We start from the raw sequence: 22,895 nt of genomic DNA on the forward strand, positions 1-22,895 counted from the left end.
CGAATGTGTTTTATCCGGAAAAAAATAATCCGTCAAAATCATGCGAGCTAATTTTACTTCTACTTCCGGAAACAAATTTCATTGGTCAAAGCGAAAAAGTGAAAGAAGAAATTCGAAAATCTGGCGGTCCTAAGCATATCTGCATAGATATCTGTTGAATATCCCTACATACCTAATGACAAAGTATCAGTAATAGAAAAAAAACCAGCATTATGGCGTTTTCTAAAGCACCATTTAAACGCTTTAACGAAAAGACAGGTGGGTGAAAATATAGATTAAAGATTCACTGAGGCTGATCAATGCAAATATAAAAAAAAGTTGTCAATTCGGCACCTATACAAAATCGGGACCTGGTAAAAAAATGGGGTACAAGATTATAATTGCAATGATCAAATTGGTTTTTCTCGTAATCTGTAGCTTAAACAACTGCATGCACAGTGGCTCCTTTGGCTTTGTTGTGTTTTTTTATTTACAACTGCAGTGACAAATATTACCATCACTATTTTCGCTTTATAGTCACACCTAAACAATAGTTTTTGTAAAGCGTATTTCATTTCCTCATTTATGTAAACAAAACAATATTTTTTTTCACTCCAATGGCAGCTGTCGGAGCAAATATCTGCCCTTTCATATCCTTCGGTGCCTTTCCTGGTCTAAGATTATCTTGCTAGAAGGGTGTCTGTGTTTACATTTGTATATTGATATTCCTATTGATTTTTTTTACCACCTCTTGCGATTTGCTTAAGGTTTACAATTGGCAATGTGTGTATATCTGAAGAAATAAACCATTATTAAATATTATCTTAATTTTCAAAGTAAACAACTCTAGAAGTCTTTAGTCTTTAGAAGTGTCAACTTGACACTATAATCTCTCTGTAATTTGAATCACACTGGTAAATTTACGTCACTTTTGTATAAAACTCATTGGTACATTTGTATTTATAATGTGGCACTGCAGAAAAAAATATGTAACTTAATAAATAATTCAATAATTAATTACCCAAAAAAAAAAAAAAAAAAATTGAATAAGTAATTAACTCTTATAAAACCTTAACTATCTATTTTGTGAACCTTCCAGTATCTTTAATAAAGACCCCTAACAAATGCTGAATATCTTCTATGTGATGTTTGTAATTATCATTTTCTGTTGTTGCTAACAATACTTCAGATTCAAGTGTTAGTTTTGCTGTTATGAAGTAGAGTGCTGAGCGGAGTTTGTCTCTAGCCTCCTCATAATTTTCACAATCCAGCAGGTAATGGTCTACTGTTTCTACTTGTCCACAGCTGCATTTGTCGATGAGTGCTGGGCATATTGTTGATTTGTAAAAGTTTAAATTGCAATATCCTGTTCTTAGACTTGTAGTTATTCTATATATTTCAGTTGACGGCTTGTCTTTTGGAAGTGTATTTTTTACATTTTGTTGAAAGGCATAATATCTTCTTCCTTTATCACTGGTGTCCCATCGGTTTTGCCATTTTACCATAACACTGTCTTTTGCTCCTTTTTGTATATCTTGTCTTGTAAATACTGGAATGCTTTGTATTTTTTCTGCCTCCTGTGCTGCTTTTTTAGCTAGTTGGTCTGCTAGTTCATTACCTTGTATGTCAGCGTGTCCAGGGGTCCATTCAATGGAAACCATGATTCCTTCAGATTTAAGTGCCAATATACCAATTTTAATATCATGAATAGTTTTGCCATAATTATCAGATTTCCAATTTAAAGTTAAAATTCCAATTGCTGATTGGCTGTCTGAGAAAATTTGGATAGATTCAGTGTTTTTTCTGTTGTTTGGAATTAAAAGAAAATCTATTACTAGCTTGATAGCTACTAATTCCCCTAATAAAATAGATCCTATATTGGAAACTAGCTGGGTTAACTCCACATGTTCTGTGCTGTTTGATATTAAAATAGCTGCCCCAGCACCACATGGACCTGGATTTCCTTTGCAGGAGCCATCAGTGAAAGCTAATGTTGTATTATTTTTAAGTTGATGTATTTTTTCCAAAATAATATTTTTTCCCTGAAATGCTTGTTCCTCTGATCTAGACTTTGAACTTCCGAGATTTTTCCAATACTCTGGTGGTGATTTTGAGGCTGCTAACCCTCGGAATTCAAATTGAGACTATACAGTCAGAATCAATCTCTGTTGACCTTTTCATGTCTTCAGCCTGTAATACCATTCTTCCAATTGGTGAGATTATTTTTTCAGGTTCACTTATATTTTTCCAATCTTCAAAAATTTGTTTAATAGGGATAGTGATTTTATATGATTTTATTTTTGCAATTTGTCGGATACCGGCTTCTTCTCTTTTGAGGTCCAGTGGTAGTATTTATAAAAAAATTATAAAAGTTTGCTGGTATAGATGAAAACTTATCTCAAATTACAATCTTTAAAATAAACTTTTAATAATTTTGATTAAAAAACTGAAGGTCCCTTTTTTTTAAAAAACTGTTTCATACAGTAACTGATCTTCTGATTGGCTGAGAGTATTTTGTTTATCAGCGTACATGGTTGTACACTTAAATTTGATATGACTGTGTTTCATCAACATTTTTTCATGTCAGATTTACCCCTTACAAATAGAATTTAGAATGAGTTGTAAGGAGTGATAAGTGTTTTATCTAAAGCAATTTTGTATGGCACAACGCCATGGCCTATGTTTTGATGCAATGCTCTTTTTCTTTGTAAAATTTGATGCCATGTGCCCTTTTGTATTATCTAGATCAAGATTGGGATTTTTTGCTGTCAGATCAAAGTGGAACTATCACATCAAAGCATTGACTTAATTATTAGCATGTCATTACATGGAAGAGATTTTTAATCGGTTCAGCAAGACTCATGAGCTTACAGCCCTTCTAGGCTATATTATATTATAATCCAGTTCTAACACCTGAGGGATCTGATATCCGGATTAAATCTCTCATCACTTGTACCTGAGCTTGTACAGGTAGATCAACATACCAGACAAGAGAATACTATCTGAAGATAGAGGGTTCATTTATCAAATTATTCAACTAAGTTTCAGCAAATGCTTATGATAATTTAGATTAAATAAATAAATTAATTATCCAGTTAGAAAGAAAACAGTTTAACAAGTCGAAGACATGCTTTTATTTTAACTTTAATACGAATCAGCATCCCCCTTTTTTTTAAAGGGGCACTAGCTACCAGATATATAAAAAATCTTAAGTAATATTTTTTTTGTTCAATCAATAATGAAAGTGAAATATGAAATAGTGAAATAATAATTTGCATTTAGCAGCCAAAATGGTTTAATTTTGTCAAATTAAGCAATGAAACATTGATAATTACTGTTTCACTTGCAAGTGAATTAGCCGACCTCATTCAATCCATATTCATGTGAACTTCAATTTAACCCCTCGCTAGAGATTGACAACGCATGCATTATACATGTACGTGTACAGGTTATTTAAAGAAAAAAGAATGTCAACAATGAAAGTGAAACTACAGTAAATCATTTGATTACTGATTCTATCTATATAAAATCATTCTTATACGGTTAAAAACAATGAGACACATAAATTTTAATCTATAAGATAAAATCAAACAGACCTATAAAAATCCAATTGCACATGTTGGTTTAATCTATTGATATTGTTATTTATGTTTACATCGCTTATATGGTCATCTGAGGTCAAATCAATAGTTAATTAGATGGTGTCTGGACTAACATACACATGAAACAAACCTACATATTATCTATGCCATGCTCTGTATCCTGTTTATTTTAGACTTTTGGTAGTTTGGATAAATGTTTTACATTGTTATAAATCAATTATGAGAATTTGAGTCAAATCGGTGACCATGAATTTGACAGCTAATGCCCCTTTAAGAAGTACAAAATAAGACCTAAGTCATTAATATTATTTCATCTCAAATAACTCGAGTACTGCTGTAACCATAATATAGAATTACTTTAAAGGTTAAAAAGTAAAAACTTAAATATTTACTGTGAAAAGATATTGTATTGTAATTCTGTTCAGATTCATTTCGTAGTTTACAATCAAATTGATACATCTGCGTTTCCGGTTTATATTCAGACTCGAAAGATGCATGTTGCATAGCATCAATTTGCTAGATAAAGTCATTAAAAACCTTTTCATTTGTCAACGTTTGCTTTACAAATCTCTTCAGCCTTTTACATAACCCGTACAAATCGTTTTGTTATCGCAAATCAACCATACTGGTGATGGGTTCATGACTTATTAATTTGTCTGTGTCTGTGAAACACAAGCTCCACATGATTTTTAACCCACATAACAATTACCAAAAATAGTAGAAAAACTACAGAGGGACCTTCATGACAGTTATAATTCATACTCAACTAAGGGGAGCATGGAGGCTTGGCATTTGAATCGTTACAAAGGGCAATTAATGAAAATATTGATACTTCTAAAATGAAAGTTCAAAAATATAATTTAAATAAGCAATGAATTAGCATGTTCACAATTCCTTACATTGAGGGAAGAAATACTTTGGATCACGCTACACTGTACAGAATAGACATGGTAAGTGATGGTGAAAGTTCCTCCATCGTTAAATTTTCATCCATGGAGATCCCTGGTCCATCATTGAAATATTTGTAAGAACTACGGGTCATAGTATTAAAGATTCATCGGAAACAGACCAGTTATGATCAAATCCTGATAATTTTAATAATGAATATCGACGCATGAATGGCACAGCTGACAAAAGAAAGAAAAAAATTACTCATTCCACTCGCATTAACATACTTTTAAATATGTATTTTATCATTATAGCGAAGTGTTTAAAGGTGTCAATATCAGTGACGGTACACCTACCTCATGAAATTGCCATTATTCTGAATACATTTATGGCCCCAGTCCCCATGTTATAACAGGAGACATTAACATTGTTTATGACTGAGAGTGGAAATCATTCTAAGTAAAGGACCTAAATATCCTTCCCGGTCAATTATTAATTGGAATGAGTGTCCTAACAACATCATCCACAACTTGTTCGGTACTTAAAATGGATAAAACAAGAAAAACATGTTGAAATTTAAATTTATTGAATGACTAAAATGATCTGTATGTGTTTTATAGGTTGTGCACCTCCTGTTGGCTCATATGATCCTAAACAGAAGGATAAAGCTGTTTCTATGCAATTTGATAAAGGAGGGGATCGATTCAAAACACCAAAAGGTAATATATGTATTGTTATAAACTGGAAGGGATCTTTTCAAAACATCAATAGGTAATATATATTGTTAGATATAACAGGGGATCGATCAGTTGGACTCAACATTACCATTTGTCAGCTTCATGAGCTTGTCCAGGACAAATGAAAATAGGTGAAGGACAAGAAGCCATAGAAGTAAACGTTTTATAAAAACAATGTTATTTCTGTTATAGAGAAATGACACTTCTATGCTATCAGGTTCCCTTTTACCAACGAAAATCACAAAAATGGTATCCATTGAATATTAATGAATCCACAGTTAACTGTAATCACTAGCTAGCCAGTCAACATCAAGGGCACTACCGCTTCCTCCAGCAATAATAACTGATTGCCACAAAATAGCTCAAAAGTGGTATTAAAACACAAACAATCAATCATTATTGTTTAACTAAATATTACAAACTTTATATACTGGCAAGTGAGTTTGTAAATGTAAAATTGTAATTTCTTTTTTTCAGATATTCTTCTTGGACCTGGATCTTTTGACATTGATACACCAGTTAAAAAGTGCCCATTGAATCAATCAACATGTAGTAATGGGGTTAGTAGCTGAAGCTTTTGATAGATCTAATTAAGAAATAATTCATGGGAGCTTGAATATATCTAGATTTTACCACGGGTTGCCCCTTTATGACAAATATTCTAACATGACGTCCTTCAAACGCTTTGCGTACACACCCGTGGTAAAATATGAATATATTGCCAGTGCTGTTCCGATTGTACTCCCACGTCATATGCTTTTTTATGAATGAGATACCCGAAGTCATAGAACAATGACGTTAGAATGTAAGCATTTTATGGGAAAATACACGCTTGTGAATCTGAAAATCATCACAAGGAAACATACACAAATGATGCTAAAATGTGGCAAAAGCCCTTTATTGAACATCATATAAGACATATATAAATAAATTATTATTCAAATTCATCCAAAACTGTCTAAATACATTATTTTAAATAGTTTAAGCATGTCACTAATGCAGTTTGCTCCGTTCTTTTACGCTAGTTTATTTATGGGAACAGCAAATATTTGCCTACACCTAGAGCGCTTCGATCCAAAAGAATTGCTGTATGTGTCCTATCAGAATGGAAATAAATCATGGGGGCTTGAATATATCTAGATTTTACCACGGGTTGTCCCTTTATGTCGATATTTTACCCCTCGCTATCGCTCAGGGGTAAAAGATTTGTCATAAAGGGCCAACCCGTGGTAAAATCACGATATATTCAAGCCCCCATGAATTATTTCTTAATTTTAACCTGAGTGATAGGGAGGCGTAAAATATCGGCATAAAGGGACAACCCGTGGTAAAATCTAGATATATTCAAGCCCCCATGAATTATTTCGATTCTAATAGGACAAATATGGCAATTCTGTTGGATTGAAGCGCTCTAGGTGGAGGCAAATATTTGCTGTTCCCATAAATAAACACACTATTTAATTGGCGTAAAAGAACAGAGCTAACTGAATTAGTGACATGCTTAAACTATTTTCAATAACGTATTTAGATCGTTTTGGATGAATCAAAATGAAAATTTACTTATATGTCTTATATATTTAAAAAAAAAATGGCTTATACCATATTTTAGCATTGTTTGTTTACATTTCCTTGTTGTGATGATTTTCGGTTCAGAAGCGTATATTTTCACGTTAAATGCTTATATTCTTACGTCATCGTTCAATGACGTTTGGAAGCTCATTCATAAATAACATATGACGTGGGAGTATGATCGGAACAGCCCAGGGAATATATTCATATTTTACCACGGGTGTGTACTTTTGAAGGACCTCATGTTAGAATTAATTATAACATGTTAAATGTAGGAATGGTTGATGGTCATAAGTCATTGGTTAGTCCGAAAATCTTAATGTGCAATATAGGAGCACATGGTTGGATCAACTTTTTTTTTTATTAATCTATGTACTGCTAAGTTTACAATGAAAAATATCAAAATATAAAGCTTTATGGCATAAAACTGTTACAGAGTTATGTTAAGTTCAACATTTTAAGGTATTTTACTTCATGTTGGCATGGAACTGAAGCACAATGTTTTATGCTACTATAATTAAAAATCAGGCATGTTTTCTATTAAGTGGAAAGTATCTACATGTATCTCTGTCTATCTGGTATGGAATAGAATTTAATGTAATAATCATATCTTTTATTTGCAGGGAGATAAAAAGAAAAATCACAAAACTTCAGAAAACTCCTTGGAAATGGCAAAAATCAAAGATCTGGAACGAGAGGTATATTATTGACTTAAAAAAGAAGATGTGGTATGATTGACAATGTGACAACTCGCCACAAAACATGACCAAATGACACCAACATTCATAGCTATAGGTATATGGCCTTCAACAATGAGCATAATGAGCATAACCCATACTCCAGTCAGCTTCAAACGGCCTAATTTATGTACTTTTTTTTTTAACAAAAAACAAATATGTAACATAGCATCAAACGACAAACTCTGAATTACAGACTTGGGATAAGTATCTACGTACAGAATGTGTTGCTGCATTAATATGGAAAATAAATCTACAATTTTAATTTAAATCAAAAATTAATCTACAATTTTAAATTTTACTTCAAATTTTGAAATTGCATTATGGATTAAAAGTTTAATTCTTTTAACATGTTCTTCCCACTAATAGCAATTTTTTGACAATATTACACATTAAAAATAAACGTATGGCAGTTATTTCTTCATTTAGACCTATTGATAAATCATTGTTTGCTTACAGATAAAAAGGTTAGTTCAGGAGAGAAATAACTTAGATAAGCAGTTAACACACAGAGAAGACGATATAGTTAAATTAGAAGGAAGATTACAAACAGCTCACACAGATAAAATCTCCCTTCAGGCAAAAATAGCTTCACTAGAAAAAGAATTGAAGGAGCTAAAGAAAAGTAATGAAGTCCTCAGAAATAAGGTGTATATTTCTTTTTCATTAATAATACAGTTATTTTGGTGTCTTTTCGCTAGGCACAATTTCTGCCCTTTCTAACAATGCCATGTTTTTCTTGGCAGTAAACTTCTCTATCGGTCACCCCAGTCAACCAAACCATAGACCCTACCTTTCGGATTTATTGTAAATTTGTTTGTGGCCTGAATATACTGGAAAAATTTGCTTCTGAACATCGAGTAAATAATGATCAATCTATTACAAGACTTGTTCTGTAGCAAAGCTTTAATCTAATGTTATACTTAATTTCTGAATTTTGTGATTATCTCAAATATGAATTACTAATATATATTGAAGTAGGGCACTCTTTTATTTCAATTTTTGTAAATTGTTTATATTTAACTGGACCCATTTAACTTTACTAAAGAATAACTTTAACATGTTTGTTGTACTTTTTTTCTGAGCAGATGTCAAATGCAGACACAGCATGTAAGAAACAAGAAAGTCTTCAGCATGAGTTATCTTCCCTGAAACACCAGATGGAGTGTAAGAATAAAGAAATATCTCGTGTTAAACATGAATTGGATATCACACAGAATCACCAGAACAATGAACTACATATTTTAGAAAATGTTGTCATGGTGATAGAAGAAAGAATCCATCATTTGGGTATGTTTTAATCACACCTATTTTTGAGATTTTTTTTTTTCTAGTGTTATCGTACAATAAATGATGGAATTCTTAGTTTAAATATATTTATTCCAGATATAAAATAACTCTTGAAATTACATACTATGAAGACAGCTAATGAATGCCCTGACATGAAAAATGTGAACCTACATGACCTTTAAAAAAGAAGATGTGGTATGATTGCCAATGAGACAACTATCCACAAAATACCAAAATGACGCAAACATTAACAATTATAGGTAACCGTACGGCCTTCAACAATGAGCAAAGCCCATACTGCATAGCCAGCTATAAAAGGCCCTGATAAGACAATGTAACACAATTCAAACGAGAATACTAATGGCCTTATTTATGTAAAAAAATTAAGGAAATACAATTATGTAACACATCAACGAACGACAACCACTGAATTACAGGCTCCTGACTTGGGACAGGCACATACATAAATAATGTGGCGGGGTTAAACATGTTAGCGGGATCCCAACCCTCCCCTAACCTGGGACAGTGGTATAACAGTACAACATAAGAACAAATTATTTATACAATATGAATTATGAAAAACAAATATGAGACATGACCCAATGACAACCACTGAATTACAAGCTCCTGACTTGGTATAGGCACATAAAGAATGTTGCAGGGTTTAACATGTTTATGAGTGGTCAGCAATTCCCTTACCTGGGACAGTGGTTACAGCACAACAATTGAAGTCTGGTACTTTGATAGAGAATGATAAGAATTATGTCATGACATTGTGATAATGAGAAAACATGGCATGTTGGATACGGTATAACAGTTGTAATATTTTACATTTTTTTTTTAGATATTGATGCTGATCATAACTGCACACCTAGGAACAACTCAGAAATAAGCAGTAAGTAACATACATTGGGGGGAAAACCGTTTATGTGGATTTACCTTCATTAGGAACATGCAATGCCGAAATATTTACAAGCCAGGGATGTACACAAACAGAAACATTTTTAAAAGAGCTACTTTAACAACAATTATTTCACTTTAATTTCACATGCAAAACTTTTAATGGTATTTAATTTGAAAAAAATCAACCCCAAACTAAAACTTTGTTTAGAAACCAAAAGTTTTAAAAATTTGTTTTACATCTTCCATTTTTAAAAAGTAAAACTTTCTTCAAAAATTTATATTTTCACTAAAATTTAATTTTGAATCTAGACATAAATTAAATTAACAAGAATAAAATGTTCATGTATATTGGATGGAAAAATGCAGTTGAAACCCTGTTTATGAGTCTAGACATTGAATATTCCACAAAGCAGCCAATCACATCCATATTAGATATTCCTATAAAAAATGAATTGCCAATAGCACAAAATTGTAGATATCTTAAAATGATGGAAAAATTATTTGAAGATGTTTAACTTACTGTTGAAGTATTTTGGTAAAAATGTTTGATTTCTTATTACAGGTTTCAAAAGAAAAGGCAGTGAAGATTTGGCTGTCAATATGAAAACAGAAAACCCCAAGAAAATCATTGAGGTAAAACTGCATATCTATATAACAAGAAAATCGTTGAGGTAAAACTGCATATCTATATAACAAGAAAATTGTTGAGGTAGAACTGCATATCTATATAACAAGAAAATTGTTGAGGTATAACTGCATATTTATATAACAAGAAAATCGTTGAGGTATAACTGCATATCAATATAACAAGAAAATTGTTGAGGTAAAACTGCATATTTATATAACAAGAAAATCGTTGAGGTATAACTGCATATCAATATAACAAGAAAATTGTTGAGGTAAAATTGCATATCTACATGTTTATACCAAGAAAATCATTGAGGTAAAACTGCATATCTACATGTTTATACCAAGAAAATCGTTGAGGTAAAACTGCATATCTACATGTTTATACCAAGAAAATCATTGAGGTAAAACTGCATATCTACATGTTTATACCAAGAAAATCATTGAGGTAAAACTGCATATCTACATGTTTATACCAAGAAAATCGTTGAATAAAATACCTCTGAGTGAGAAATTTGTAAAAAAAAAATTTACATATCTATATATAAAGGTATAGAACCACTAATTCAGGCCTGGTTTGAAAGAAAGCAGTACATATTTTAAGCAAAATAGTTCCTACGCATAGCTGTTTCTTTGTCAATAGAAGGAATATTTTGGTAGTTTTGAAAGTTTCTTTTGATTAATAAAGAGGCAAAGTTGCTTGTCTTTATAACAAATGAGAAAATGTAAAAATTAAAAAAAGAAGAAATCTAGAAACAGAAATACAGCTGTAACTGTGTCATGGTATCAACTGATTCAAGGATAACCCTTTGTATCTATTACAGCTAATTTCCTAAAGCATGTAGAGCAAGACTTTAGTTAGCTTACTGGCTTTGTTTTTATATTGTACAATAATTAGGATAACACCCAATTAAATTCAAATATTATATATACAGGTTAAACTTTGCCTATATATATTGTTTAAAGATGTTAATTTTATTTACAAAGCTTGTATAAAAAATTATACAAACAAAGCAAGCAAGGCAACCAAAGTTTTGCTTTACATGCATTAGGAAATTAGCTGTAATGATATTTCATGATTTGACTCTGATTTGTAGAAGTTACAGAAACGTTTTAATGAGACAATTCAAGAGTTCGACAAGAAGATACAGTTGTTTAAGACCCGGTATGAAAGGATTATGGCGGACAAAGTAGATCTGGAACAAAATCTGGAGAAAAAGGAGATAGCCTTGAAAGATTATAGGGAGGAATCTGACACTCTTGAAAAAAACAGGTAATTTAGAATAACATGTGTAAAATAAAAAGGTGTGGTATGATTGCCAATGAGACAACTGTCCAACACAGTTCAAATGATAACGGATTTAAAGAACTATAGGTTACCTTATGACCATCAATAATGAACAAAACTCATACTGTATATAGTCAACTATAAAAAAAACCCAGACATAACAAAATATGAAAATTTAGTGACAAAAACCGACTGGAACCTACAACTTCCATTTAATTACACACAAAAAACATGGGACAGTGGTATAAAAGCCATACATTAGAATAAACTATTAAAAGTCGACTCATCAGATCTTCACAATGTGGTCATGGGTGCATCGGTAGCGAGTGGTCTAAGTAGTTCTACTATTGTTATCACTAGTCAGTCAACACTGAGGTTGTGACATTGATCCCTGCTCGTGCAAATGCTCTCGATTTCAATCTTTTTTTTCTGGGATTGTCAGTTTTCATATCAAAGGTCTGTGGTTTTCTCATAGCACTCTGGCTTCCTGCACCAATAAAGTTATAAAAATTTATTAAATTATGTTGATTGATTATTTACACTAATGATTCTACTGTAACATGTAATATACTGTACTATTTCAGGAGTATGTTATCAACTAAATATTCCACATTAAAAAAGATGATCAAAGATTTAAAGTCAGAAACCTGGAGTCAAGAGGATGATATCAGGTATTGAACCATTTTAAAGATTTATAAGTAAACACCAAGATATTCCAAGAGATTGAAGAAGTTAACCCGAGAATCTGGGAAAATATTGTGCAGATCCCTTATGTTTATGCACTTTCAATGAAGACTTCAAAGATAAGGTTTCAATTATCAATTGAATTTGTAACCTTTATTGATTGTTGTTTGTGTGGAAAGATAAGTTATTTTTTAGAGAGAAAAACATCTTTTATCCTGGGCCATTATATTTTCTGGTCTGTGCATCCATCAGTTTGTTGGTCACTTCGCTAGTCTCCTCAGTTTAAAGTTTTTAGTCAAGGTAGTTTTTGATGAAGTTGAAGTCTGAACAACTTGAAACTTAGTACACATGTTCCTTATGAAATGATCTTTCTGATTTTAATGTCAAATTAGAGATTTATCTCAATTTCACGGTCCACTGAACATAGGAAATTATAGTGCCGGTGGGGCATCCATGTACTATGGACACATTCTTGTATTTAGTAAACTTTTTTCTTTTTATAATAAATGAAGTGGACTATTACCATGTAACTAGTATTTCCAATGTATTATAACTAGGTATGGCAATTTAAAGCCAGGATAAACATGTGTTTTAAAATGGCTTAGAAGTTCAACAAAAAATGAAACTGGACATTTAGGAAGTTTTTATATATTTGAAACATTTCACTTTCCACAAGGTAAAGAGAATACTGGATCTATGCAAAGTTAATAGAATTTAGCAGCACAGTAACTTTAAACCAGGTTGTGAGATTATCTTTTATTTTTATTTTTAGATATTTAAAAGGAGAGGTATTTTCCAAACAAGATAACTTGAAGGAAGAAGGACAGATATTGTTTGAGGTCAGAGCAGAGAAAGCCAGTCTCCTGGAGAAATTGGATATCCTGGAAGAGTAAGATTATTTATACAACACCTTCATAGTCATTACACACTTCAAATAGCTTCCTTATTTATCAAGTTAAATAGCGTCCTTATTCATCAAGTCAAATAGCTTCCTTATTCAACAAGTATGTAACAGAATGTGAAACATACAGATGTTTTTCTGTTGGTGTCAGTGTTATCGTTTTGTATTAAGCTTTTCATTTCAGATGATTGAAGAAATTATAATCCATATTTTGTATATTATGGTCTGAAGTTTTCATCTGACGTATGTCCATACTCCTTGACCTCATTTTTATGTGCATATTATAAAATTTTCATGTGTCTTTAAAGCATATTGTAGTTTTGATCCCACTGCTTTTTACAGCGAAAATCTGCATTTTGTAAAATTTATAACTGTCTCAAATCGATTTATATGCTATCATACATGATGCAGTGATAGAATCCATTTTCAACAATCTTTGTAAAAAATAAAATTTTATAAAATTATTCTGATTTTAGTGTAAGTGATGTCATTACTTCCCACGTAACTGTATCATTAGCCCTTTAGCCCTGATAATAACTTGATTTTAATTTCATATTTAACAAAAAAATAGAATTGTTTATATTGCTCTGAGATGGTGCAACTGTTTATAAGTCTATTTATATCTTATTTTTGATAGAGTATTTAATCATATAAATCATTTCAGAGAAAATGGAACATTGAATGAAAACATCAAGACATTAACAGAAAAGTACCATGTTATTGAAGGTCAATTTGGTGAGTATTATTTTATTGAAGGTCAATTTGGTGAGTATTATATGTTATTGGAGGTCAATTTCGTGAGTATTATGTTATTGAAGGTCAATTTGGTGAGTATTATGTTATTGAAGGTCAATTTCGTGAGTCTATTATTTTATTGAAGGTCAATTTGGTGAGTATTATGTTATTGAAGGTCAATTTGGTGAGTATTATTTATTGAAGGTCAATTTGGTGAGTATTATGTTATTGGAGGTAAATTTCGTGAGTATTGTTTTATTGAAGGTCAATTTCGTGAGTATTGTGTTATTGAAGGTCAATTCGTTGAGTATTATGTTATTGAAGGTCAATTTCGTGAGTCTATTATGTTATTGAAGGTCAATTCGTTGAGTATTATTTTATTGAAGGTCAATTTGGTGAGTATTATGTTATTGAAGGTCAATTTGGTGAGTATTATTTTATTGAAGGTCAATTTGGTGAGTATATGTTATTGAAGGTCAATTTGGTGAGTATTATTTTATTGAAGGTCAATTTGGTGAGTATTATGTAATTGAAGGTCAATTTTGTGAGTATTATGTTATTGAAGGTCAATTGGTGAGTTTAATGTTATTGAAGGTCAATTTAGTGAGTATCAAGTTATTGAATTAAATTTGGTGAGTCTATTATTTTATTGAAGGTCAATTCGGTGAGTTTTTTATTGTGTTATAAAATATGTTAGGATTGTTTCATAAAATACATTAAAAAACAAAATAAAAAATCCTAATAGGTTTCATGAAGTCCCATAAAATTTTAATTTATCGACTGTATTTCTATGAGGCCACAATCTTTAAAATCATCAGATAATCGATATCTTGACTGCAGTTCCTGTCTGACGAAATTTTGAATTTGAACATATCATAGTAGTACTAACGAAAATAAAATAAAAGTTATGTTGATACTGTAATTACTTATCAAGAATCAATATAATGTGTATCAATTCATTACACCAAAAATAAAATAGGCCTCCCAACACTGGACATTAGATAGATGTCTCAATGGCAGTCATGTCATATCTCTGAATTTTTATGATAGTTTGTATTTTTCAGCAGAGGAACAAAATCAGAATAATGTGAAATCCGATCAAGTTCAGTCCCAACTGGATGTTACTAAATGTCATCTGATGGAGGTCCAGGACCAATATCAATTCCTACAGTCCAAGAATAAAGAACTGGTCCATTCCATCAACAAAGAGAAGGTAATAATTTATAGAAAACACGTCTGACATGAACAACATTTAATATCAGAGAGAGAGTGAACAAAAAGGTTTTTCCTGACATAACTTATGCAATTAATTAATGAACATTTAAATTTGTGATTCTCCTGTACCCACAAAATCAACAAAAATTGGTATATCATATGAGCGTATGATTGTTGTTAGGAATTTGAAGAAAAAACACTTGTTGTAACAGTGAAGACCTTGTTGTTAATGTGTTTATCTTGAGCATCAATGTATTGCTTAGAAGTTGTTATCAAGTTTTGTTTTAATTTTCAGGAGAATGTGGAAAAATTTATCTATGAATTAGATGAACAGAAACAGCTGACCTCTGACCTCCAGATGTTAGTTGTTGATAAAGAAGAGAAAATAACAGACTTGGAGATATCACTAGAGGCCACAAAAGTGGAATTACAGAACTTAATGGACAGCATAGAAGATAAGGAGGGTGATATCATAAACTTACAACACAGAATTCACAGTCTAGAGGAAATGGAGAGGTCACTTCAAAGTCAAATACAACACGAAAACAAGGTCAACCAAGAAACAGCAAGACAACATGCAGATAGAATATTACATTTAGAACATCGTGAGATTTCTGTTACCGAGGAAAACATCAAGTTATGTAGAGAACTAGAAGAGATGAATCATCTCAAATCTGCTGTTGAGGAGAAAATGGAGGACGGACACAAGGAATTGACAAACCAGTTACAACTGGTTCTGAAAGAAAAGGAAAGCATACAAACTGAACTGGAAATCACACAAAAAAAGCAAGCAAGTTTGAAGGAAGAAGTTTCTAACCTTGAAGGGAAACTAACAACTGTAGAAGATACACTAGAAATAGAAAAACAAACACGTCTTGATATTGCTGAGCAGATGACAGGAAACATTCAGACAGTTATCCAGGAGAAACAAGATTTGATCAACAACTTACAATCACTTACCTCACAAATAGAAAAAAGTAAATCTGACAACATTTACCTGATAGAACAGATACAGGAATTAGAGAAAGTGAAAGTACAACAACAACAGGAAATATTACATCAGAAGGAGGAGTTAGGCAAAGTGAAAGTAGATAAAGAAAACACTGATGATAAACTGAAGAAGTTGGATGCTAAATTCCACAGTCTAAACAAAGAAAATACACAGTTAATGAATGAGATTGACTTTTTACAGGAGAAAAAATTGAGGGATGAAAATGAAATTAAGGATCAAATTGAAACATTGAAAAGTGATTTGTTAAATTTGAAGGAGAAAGATGAGAGTCAAACTGAGGCTATATCTCAACATGTTGAGTCATTGGAAGATGCTCATTCTGAGATTGAAAAGTTGAGGAATGACACTATGAATCTGAAGGAGAAAGAGACAGTTCAGACTGAGACTATATCTCAACATCTCAAGTCATTAGAAGATGCTTATACTAGAGAGAAAGAATTAGATGAAGAGAAAGTAGAGCTAACATCAAAATTAGAACAAGTAACAACACAAAAAGAGGCCATCTCAAAACAGTTTTCTGAGTTAGTGAGTTCATTAGAAGAAGTGAGTAACAAATCAACAGAGAAGGAGACCAACTGGAGAAGTGAACAGGAGAGATTGATCACAGAATTACAGACGGTCACAAACCAAAAGGAGATCTTACAACAAAGGATTACTTCCCTTGAGGAGGAAAAAGGAGCACTTGGGGAATTAGTTAAGCATTTAGAAACTAAGTTGGAAGATGTGGAAAGAGAAAGTAGAACAGAAATAGATTCTATTAAAACCCGTTTAGAAAACACAGAACACCAGAATGAGACACTACAATCTGTGAACCTGACATTACAGGAGACATTAGAGGATCAAGGTGTACGATCTCACAGCTTGGAAAACGATGTAGAAAAGTTAACACAAGAAATACATGTGTATAAAGATTTCAAAGGGAAGTATGAAGATAAAGTCAAAGAAATATCACATGTGGAACAGGAAATGATGTCACAGATTGATTCACTAAAGGTTAAAATACAGGACACTGAGGCAGGGAAAGATATGCTGAATCAGCAGATTAACGATATTAATAAAATAGTCGATACTTTAAATACGGAGAATGCAAGACTTGAAAAGGAAATAGATACTAAAGAAGAGGTCATAGAAAGGTTAACTTTACAATATGAATCTGAAATAAAAACTTTTAAAACTGAGGTCAAAGGTCAACAATCTTGTAATAGAGATTTGACTGATAATATACAGCTTTTAGAAAACAGACTTAAAGAATTAGAAAGTGAAACTGTGAAATATAGAACACAAACTGAAGCGATGCAAAACGAAGTAAAGCATAAAGAAAGTGAATCAATAAATAGAATAGAAGATTTATCTCAACTTCTCCATTCAGTGAAGGAGGACAGGAATCAGCTAACACAGGAAGTTCAATCTTTACAAAGGTATAGTTAGATCTATATACAATTGTCCATCTATTAGTCATAAATATGTCTACCTTTAATGGCAGTCTTAAGTGATTTATTCTTTTCATGTATAAAAAAGACAAATCTTCACAAGAGACCAATTGACACAGAAATTAACTAGAGGTCACCATACAGCCTTCAACAACCAGTAAAGCCCACACCGCATATTTGTTAAGAAATCAATCTCTGCTTATACTTATAGCTTTACAGTAGGAAGAATGCAGTCTGCCTATCAGGATGTCAATAGCTTGCTTAATGTACAAAATCTTTTGAAACAAATACGATAAGTTTTAAGATATTGAGGTGTTAATTTTTTTTCCGAAAAGAGAAATTTTTATGAGAATGTAACAAGGAGCCATTTTTTAAAGTTTTTTAAATGAAGAAAGGCTTTGGGGCCAAATTCTGGAGTATTCACACCCATTATTAGTATTAATATGAATAACTTTATATTATTAAACAAGTTACAGGTATTTAAATAGAAATACTACTTTATGTTTAGTCAAATACACACAGTGGAAGATGAAAAAGAAGAAATGGCCAAACACTATGAAGATGAATTAATGGATCTGAGAGACCAAGCCAAGGCTATGGACAATGATAACAAGTAGGTGTCTCAAACTTCTCAACTAATTAATAAAAAGATATTTATATCAATCATACAATTGTATCCGTTCCTTCAACAACTGCAACCTCCATTATTATAAATATAGTAAAATAGGATTCATATTCAAAACTCCCAGGGGTTTTATTGGGTGACATCATTTTCAAAGATTAAAATTTTTTGTGTATAACATTTCATGTCTGATTTATTTAAGGAATGATTGTAATATTTTTTTCTGTCTATAAAGAAATGACAAAAAAATTTGGTGCACACTGAATAACGTGCGTAGCGGGTTATTTAACAGTGTGCACTACATTTTTTATGTTATTTCGAATAGACAAAAAAAAAATATTACAGTCATTTCTTATAATTTAATTCTAAATTCCATTTTAAACCGTAGAAAACCATGAAAAATCGTTTGTGACCTCGTGGTCACATGACTTAATTATGTCTATGGGCTCATAACAAAATAACGTCAGCCAATCAGGAGATGTGTTACATCCAAAATTAAATTATTGGTCAATGTTCTATGATTATTCAGCAACACTTTTCTTCTTAAGCTTTAGATGTAATGTTGTCTTCTTGATATTTACCATTACAGTTAAATCCATTTTGTCCATGTGGTCGGTGATATTGTGAATAATGTATGATCTGATTTAGTCATATCCGCAATGTAACACAAATAGAATAGCTGTATTTACACTTGTATACTAAATAGTCCCCAGTAACTTCAAATCACAAAGTTCCTGTAAAATTTGACATCACAATTTGATATATTATTTATATTATTTTCATTAACAGCTGGAAGAAGATGTATGAAGACCTGATGACAAAAGTGGAGCCATTCATGGCACAGATAGACGCTTATGAGATGGAGAAAATGGCACTACTGGGTAATTATTGATATTAGATTGTACTTAAATTATATAATATAAAATTGAGAAAGGAAATGGTGAATATGTCAAAGCGACAACCACCCGACCATAGAGCAAACAACATGTATGTTACAAGCTTTTCCATAAAAACATACATGGAACCCAGGGGAGACACTATGAATGGGTGCTACAGTAGGAATGTTAAATGATATTCTTCATTTGTTTCAGTAGGTGGTTACCCCAGTTTGAAAGTATACATTTAAATGGAATAGCCCTGAATTATACAGTAATTGACACACTTGACAAATTACTTACCAAAAGAACTTTTTATTTTATTTTATGATTGTTTATACTTAATGTTGCAATATTTTTTAGGGGACAGCTGTTTGATTAGCGAAAGAGTTGTTTTCCTTGTAGGGAGAAGTCAGTTTTCCCAGTAATAGATTAAACTATTCATGTAACAGACTGATGGTTGTTTTTCATTGCAGGGAGAAGTCAGTTTGCCCAGGCAGAGATGGATAAATTGAGTCAAGCCTATGCCAAATTACTGGGGCATCAAAATCAAAAACAGAAAATCCATCATATTGTCAAAATAAAAGAAGAAAATAATAGTCTGAAAAAGGTATTAGCAATATAACTGAATAGGTGAAACTATTTGTATTGACTCATAAACCGAGTCCAGTGGCTAATATTTCATATATATTCAGATTGAGAAGTGAATGAACAATAAATCAATAATGGAATAAAAAGGAAAAAGAGACAAGAATTTAAATGTAAAAAAAAACAGCAATCTGTGTATTGGTACACACCCAAAAAGAACTTAATTGTATAGGATTTAAACTAGTAGGTATATCTATCTCCATTAATGAGAAATATAGTAATAAGTCAATATTGACATCTCTTAATGTCACCATCCATTTAACTCTTGACAGAATGTAAAGCAACAACAGTGCAATCCCTTACCTTATAATTTGGTAAGGCCAAAAAAAAATATATGTCTGTTTACCGTTACCTGACAAACCCTATTTTGAGTGCTGACCCTAAGCCATTTTATATCCGTCGTAAAGTGAAAAATAAACTGAACTGGTGTTGAAAGTGAAGATAGTGTTGCCTAATCATGAATATGATAGCTGTTTTAAGGACTTGTGTGATGAAATAAACATTGTGCTGCCATTTTTTACAATCAATAACAAAGGGAAGTAATCCAATCATTAAAATTACGTAACTTGCCGACCCATGATAAACTCTGACCTTGACCTCAAAACTGCACACTCAAAATCATGTCACTAAAAATAAAATGAAAATACTAACCTACCTACCCTATTTTTTTAAAGCATATTACCTTAAACAGACATATATTTTTTTGGGCCTACGGATTGATGATCCAGCAACTCAACAGGCAACAATTATTAGTTATTATAGTGAGGTCAGACAGAAGTTTGATATGTTAGATCTATATTTTTAATAAAATTTTAATCTTTTTTTTTTTAAAGGAAACTACCTCACTCAGAGAACAGGTTAATAAGCTTAAAAGAACCAACCAGAAACTAGAGGAAAAGACCTTGACATTAGAAGGGCGAAAAAGATTTGATCCATCTAAAGCTTTCCAATCGAAAGAGAACACAGTTCCACCATCAAGTCCATTAAAGGATGGTAAATAGTTCTTGTCAGCACAATAGTATTATACTCTTGCAACAAACAGATTTATTATTTTAGCTTCAAACCTATGAACACATTTATATTTGAAATTTTTATTGACTCTTAAATCCTGAAGCAAACATTTGATAATACATACACAATTAGTCAACACACTGTTTATAAATCATTGTACAAGTTTAACTTGCTTTCTGTTACTTCTTTTGATAACCTCATTCTTCATATATTTATTTATTTTTCTAGGAAATAGAAAATAAAGAAAAGAAGCCAAAAGAAAGGGAACCTAACCATTATGGACCTGTTAAATGTCAGCGGTGTGAAGTCAAGGAGCACAGTATATAGTGTTATTTTTTACATTGCGTAAAATGATTCTAACAATGTGTGTTATAAGTATGACAATATAGTGTTATTGTTACATTGTGTAAAATGATACTTATAATGTGTTATATGTTACCTTTTATAATCTTACAGTGACATTGTGTAAAATGAATCTAACAATATGTGTGATGTCACATTATTTAACTATAGTAACATTTGTGACGAGTGAACCAACACCTTCTAACGGAAAAGCTGGTAGAGTAACCTTGTGTAAAATGATAGAGAATTTGTACTGTATGTCAAGTTACACAGCACATAGTTTTAATGGTGTAAAATGATTCTAACAATGAGTGAAATAATTGTGACAATGTATTGTTTTATCATAATATAAATACCCAATCATTATTAATAAACAAAAATGATAGCAATATTATTTGTAAGATTGATTTTAAAGATTCCATTCCTCCTCATAAAATATAAAACCCAAGATTTGACTTCTCAAGATCATATAATATTCATTTGAAGGTTGTGAATTTTAGTGTCTCCCAAAACATATTCTCATATCACCTGGATAATTAAATAGGTATTACCCCATTGAGAACAGCGTCTAGTCAGAAATGTTAACTGAATATTACAGCAGCTTCATTTCTTACTTCATATATACTCACGCATATCACTTTTAAGACGAGGAAATAGCAGGTTTTAATTATGTGAAGTACCACTGTAGTTTAACCTTGTATTTTATACTGTACTTTAAATAGTTATTAGTGTTTTTAATGTAGAATTATGTATGCAACCACTTTTTATTTTTTAAATCATTTGTTATAAATCTATATGTATGATAGGTACAAGTATCTTTTCTGAGTTAATATAAAGGATTAAACTATGACAATTTTAAACCTATGGCAGCACATTTTTCACACTACCTCTATTTATTTTTTATTAGTAAATGTTAAAATCTTGAAGGTACTTTTTCATCTTTGTTCGATCTACAAGCGATAATTTTTCTCTGTACCTTTATTTTTATAGTGTCTGTTGTTCTTTAGTTTTTAGTATGTAGTGATTAGTAATAACTAGATATAGACTTATGTAGAGAAAAAAGTTTAGAAAAAAACTCAACTCATTAACACTTGCCTGAATTAGCAACATTTTTAACTGTTAAAGTATTTACAAAAAATGATCTGGTAACACCAGTGCTTGATATGCCAGTCATATTTCTAAATATTTTTCCTCAAGCTTTTCTAAACATCACTAAATGAAATTCAAGCACATACTATTTGATGAATATGTACGATGCCTTTGATTTGACCTTTATATATGCAGCAGGGATATGCCACACAAATATTATCTTATGTGTCACATTTATATGCACAAATTAAATCATTGCCTGATAAACTTTTGATCATAGAATCACATTTTCAATCTTGTTACTTACTGATTCTTTATGTAGCATGTCAGTAAAGGTTTTGTTTTAAATCAGGTTCAACTTTAGGCTGACATATCATGTGTTGAGTTTGATTATTTATGTATTTTGTGCATGATCAAGATCAATTAAAATTTTAGACCATGTTTAATTTCGTTTCTATGTTGATTTAGGCCATATAAGTGGCACCTTTAACATCCCTGTCTGTGAGCAGGATAATTGGGAAAAAAACTGATACATGTTCAAAAGATGGACCCTGTGTCTTTATAAACATGATAGTCACACAACCCATAATTCCATTGCATTGGACAAAGTAAACCCTTAACCCTCTTGCTGCCGATCGTTTTTCAAGGTTGCATTTCATATGCGGGAAAATACGACAGCTCAACGTCTGTGACGTAACATGCCAAACAACG

General features: G+C 31.5%; 1 protein-coding gene across 2 annotated transcripts; it reads left to right on the forward strand.

Annotated features, from left to right (window-relative positions):
- The first annotated feature begins 66 nt into the window (after positions 1–66).
- On the forward strand, positions 67–22,630 carry LOC134695958 (hyaluronan mediated motility receptor-like). Of its 2 annotated transcripts, none has more exons than XM_063557460.1 (19): positions 67–258; positions 5,090–5,188; positions 5,684–5,766; positions 7,399–7,473; positions 7,972–8,160; positions 8,601–8,802; positions 9,647–9,697; positions 10,268–10,338; positions 11,430–11,605; positions 12,205–12,291; positions 13,077–13,193; positions 13,870–13,940; positions 15,005–15,153; positions 15,451–17,585; positions 18,106–18,210; positions 19,009–19,100; positions 19,571–19,704; positions 20,576–20,735; positions 20,982–22,630. In XM_063557460.1, exons 1-19 carry the CDS (start codon positions 213–215, stop codon positions 20,993–20,995), a joined length of 4,056 nt encoding a protein of 1,351 aa, XP_063413530.1. In that variant the 5' UTR covers positions 67–212; the 3' UTR covers positions 20,996–22,630. The 2 variants fall into 2 exon arrangements, with proteins under 2 accessions (XP_063413530.1, XP_063413531.1); XM_063557461.1 differs by having other exon boundaries at positions 15,008–15,153.
- Positions 22,631–22,895: the final 265 nt, after the last annotated feature.

The sequence above is a fragment of the Mytilus trossulus genome, chromosome 14 (genome assembly GCF_036588685.1).
Source record: "Mytilus trossulus isolate FHL-02 chromosome 14, PNRI_Mtr1.1.1.hap1, whole genome shotgun sequence".
Taxonomy (NCBI): Eukaryota; Metazoa; Mollusca; class Bivalvia; order Mytilida; family Mytilidae; genus Mytilus; species Mytilus trossulus.

Excerpts from the sequence above, each read along its gene's own strand:
- LOC134695958 (XM_063557460.1), top strand. The coding sequence starts at position 213 with ATGGCGTTTTCTAAAGCACCATTTAAACGCTTTAACGAAAAGACAG. Across the intron at positions 12,292-13,076 it reads AGTCAAGAGGATGATATCAG|ATATTTAAAAGGAGAGGTAT; the intron begins GTATTGAACCAT and ends TTTTATTTTTAG. Across the intron at positions 18,211-19,008 it reads GCTATGGACAATGATAACAA|CTGGAAGAAGATGTATGAAG; the intron begins GTAGGTGTCTCA and ends TTTCATTAACAG.